At 30.2% G+C, this 2,684-nt stretch overlaps 1 protein-coding gene across 1 annotated transcript; it reads left to right on the top strand.

The window, feature by feature from the left end:
- LOC11434084 (uncharacterized) lies at positions 1 to 2,452 on the top strand. The gene is made up of 4 exons (XM_003616695.4): positions 1 to 215; positions 846 to 974; positions 1,551 to 1,721; positions 2,167 to 2,452. Exons 1-4 carry the CDS (start codon positions 66 to 68, stop codon positions 2,254 to 2,256), a joined length of 540 nt encoding a protein of 179 aa, XP_003616743.2. The 5' UTR covers positions 1 to 65; the 3' UTR covers positions 2,257 to 2,452.
- Positions 2,453 to 2,684: the final 232 nt, after the last annotated feature.

The raw sequence follows: 2,684 nt of genomic DNA, 5'->3' as shown, positions 1-2,684 counted from the left end.
CAGTCATGTGAGAAGAGAACACATGAGATCATATGGATTTGAAAGCTCATAACTCTTCCTTTTAAATGGCCTCAGAACTCATCAGAATTTGTAGCAAAAGGAAAAGAGAGAGATTTAGAAAGAGAAAACACAAAAAAATGGTTTCTAGGGAGCAAAAGAGAGCAGCACTGCATGAGAAGCTGCAACTTCTTCGTTCTGTTACTAACTCTCATGCTGTAAATATTCCCTGCATTTTCTATCTCTTATCTTTCTTTTCTTTCCATTGGATTTCTCTCCATCAATATATTCTCAATGAAATCACCCAATTCTATAAAAGAATATTCACACCTCTGCTATACTTTTTCCTGATTTTGGGTCCATTTTTATTATTGGAATTAATGTTTTCAAGTTTGCTATTTTTTTATTAGTTTTTTGAATTTGAATCTTTCAAGTTCTATATATATTTACTTTGTTAATTCCTTGTTAATTTTTTTTTTGCATCGTCCACCGTCTATACTTTTATGCTCTCATATGCATATCTAGGTTCAAAATTTCAAGATATTGATTATAAAAAAAAAAAGTAACTATATATATATATATATATGTTGTAGTTTTTTTTGAAGGAATATATGTTGTAGTTATGAATTGATATTGAAAATATATAGTGATAGATTTTTCATCGATAAAAAATAGTAGTGATTGATATAAGTCTCTAATTTGATATCATTTATCTTGTTAATTAACTAACCCATAGTAGTGTATCCTTATCCTATATTTTTATAAGCTATGTGGAGCTTATTTGATATTGTATTCTAATAATTTTCTAATACCACTTCTTATGGTTTTTATGCATGGTATGGTTGCAGCTAAATGATACCTCGATCGTAATCGATGCATCAAAGTATATTGAAAATCTAAAGGAAAAGGTAGAAAGACTGAATGAAGAAATAGCTTCTGCAGAAAGTTCAAGTGTCCACAATCCCAATTTGCCTATGGTAATTGAAAAAAGTACATGAGCACATTTATATATATTTTTTATAGACCCAATTAATATTTTTTATTAAGAAAGAAAAAGTACTCAATCAGAATTTGACTGCTTTTGGATAAACAATTTAGATAATCGCTTATTGAATAAATGATTATTATAGTAATTTTTATAACAAAAGATAAAATAAAATAAAATTGTTTTCATCTAAATTATTTTTCATTAATTAACTATCTTGAAGGGCTTGTGGAAATTAGCTGAAAACAACTGATAAACATGTGTTGTTTCCATTAGCTCGCCATGGTAACAATCTCTCAAGTGTTATGTTAGTAGGTAAACTCAAATAAAACAATTCAAATATACCATCCTTGTCTATATATCCTAAAAAAAGTCTTGACCCTAAATAACTCGACGCAGAGTTAATTCACATTTTTTCTCTATCTTGGGATCTTTAATTTCCAGTTATTGTAAACAATTTCTCATATAAATATACATACATACTATGTATGTTGATCATCAAGTCAATGTGTTCTAAGATCTTGCAAGTATGAAATTTGAAATGGATTTTATGGATGGACTCGTGCAGGTTACAGTTGAAACCCTAGAAAAGGGATTTCTTATAAACGTTTTTTCAGCAAAAAGCAGCCAAGGTATGCTTGTTTCAATACTTGAAGCCATTGAAGAGATGAGGCTTACAGTGCTGGAAGCTAGGGTTTCTTGTACAGACAATTTTTGTTTCCAAGCTGTTGGAGAAGAGGTAAGATATATACATATAGTAATCAACAAGAGAAAATTGTACGTACAAGAGAACAATTATTTGATAGTGTAAAAATTATTTTACATTTTTGCTGCATATCAATTGAATTTTCATGGTATAAGTTCAACATGCGTATCATTATTCTCTCTATCTGTTTCCTTCACTTGTCAATATTTTTGTGTCACATGTTTTGTCCCTTTATATAAAAACGTTCCTCATTGGGGTTCTCGAGAAAAGGGACCGAGTTGCTGTACATTGAATCATTGATATTGGTCATGCAATTCATATATGATGCCTAATCTTAACCCTAATAATAATATATATAGTCTTCATTTAATTGTCTACTACGTATAGAAGCCAGCTAAGTTCATCAATAAGGAATATATCTTGCATTTTATTTCCCATCATGCATGAGAATGACGGAAATTTTTTGTGACATATGTAGAATGAAGAACAAGGTGATACTATTGATGCACAAGCTGTGAAACAAGCAGTGGGACAAGCAATAAAAAATTGGAGTGAAAGTTCCGATTAAGTGTAAATTGCAACCAATATCTATTTATATGTATTGTCTTATCCATATTTATTATTATTTTTCTTATCATTTTTTATCAAGCTTTATTTTGTTGGTTTAAGGAATCAAGCTTTTGTGTAAGATAGCTAGCTTCCAAATCTTCAAGTTCTGCCAATTTTAATGAAAATATATGCCGGTAGTAAAAGGTCGAAACTCAGGAGACATGTTAATGAGTAGATGCATGATGGTTTGATGAAATTTATGTGTGGAGCCAGCATACGCATAATATGCATATATATGCATAAAAATGTGCTTCTTGATTCTCCCATTGTCACCATGAGAACCTTTTTCTCGATGATCCATAAACACTTTTCTTAATGCTCGTTGAACTTTGAGCTCATAGTCCAACTCGTCTAAACTTTTTCTTTTCAAAGAGTTTGAAACCTTCA

The sequence above is a fragment of the Medicago truncatula genome, chromosome 5 (genome assembly GCF_003473485.1).
Source record: "Medicago truncatula cultivar Jemalong A17 chromosome 5, MtrunA17r5.0-ANR, whole genome shotgun sequence".
Lineage (NCBI taxonomy): Eukaryota > Viridiplantae > Streptophyta > Magnoliopsida > Fabales > Fabaceae > Medicago > Medicago truncatula.
Note: the sequence above shows the minus strand (reverse complement) of the source record. Positions and strands in the feature narration are given on the sequence as shown.

What these genes read in the sequence shown, in the direction of transcription:
- LOC11434084 (XM_003616695.4), top strand. Translation starts at nt 66, where the DNA reads ATGGCCTCAGAACTCATCAGAATTTGTAGCAAAAGGAAAAGAGAGAGA. An exon ending in ACAATCCCAATTTGCCTATG is followed by an intron (nt 975 to 1,550) that starts GTAATTGAAAAA and finishes GGACTCGTGCAG; the next exon opens with GTTACAGTTGAAACCCTAGA. An exon ending in TCCAAGCTGTTGGAGAAGAG is followed by an intron (nt 1,722 to 2,166) that starts GTAAGATATATA and finishes TGACATATGTAG; the next exon opens with AATGAAGAACAAGGTGATAC.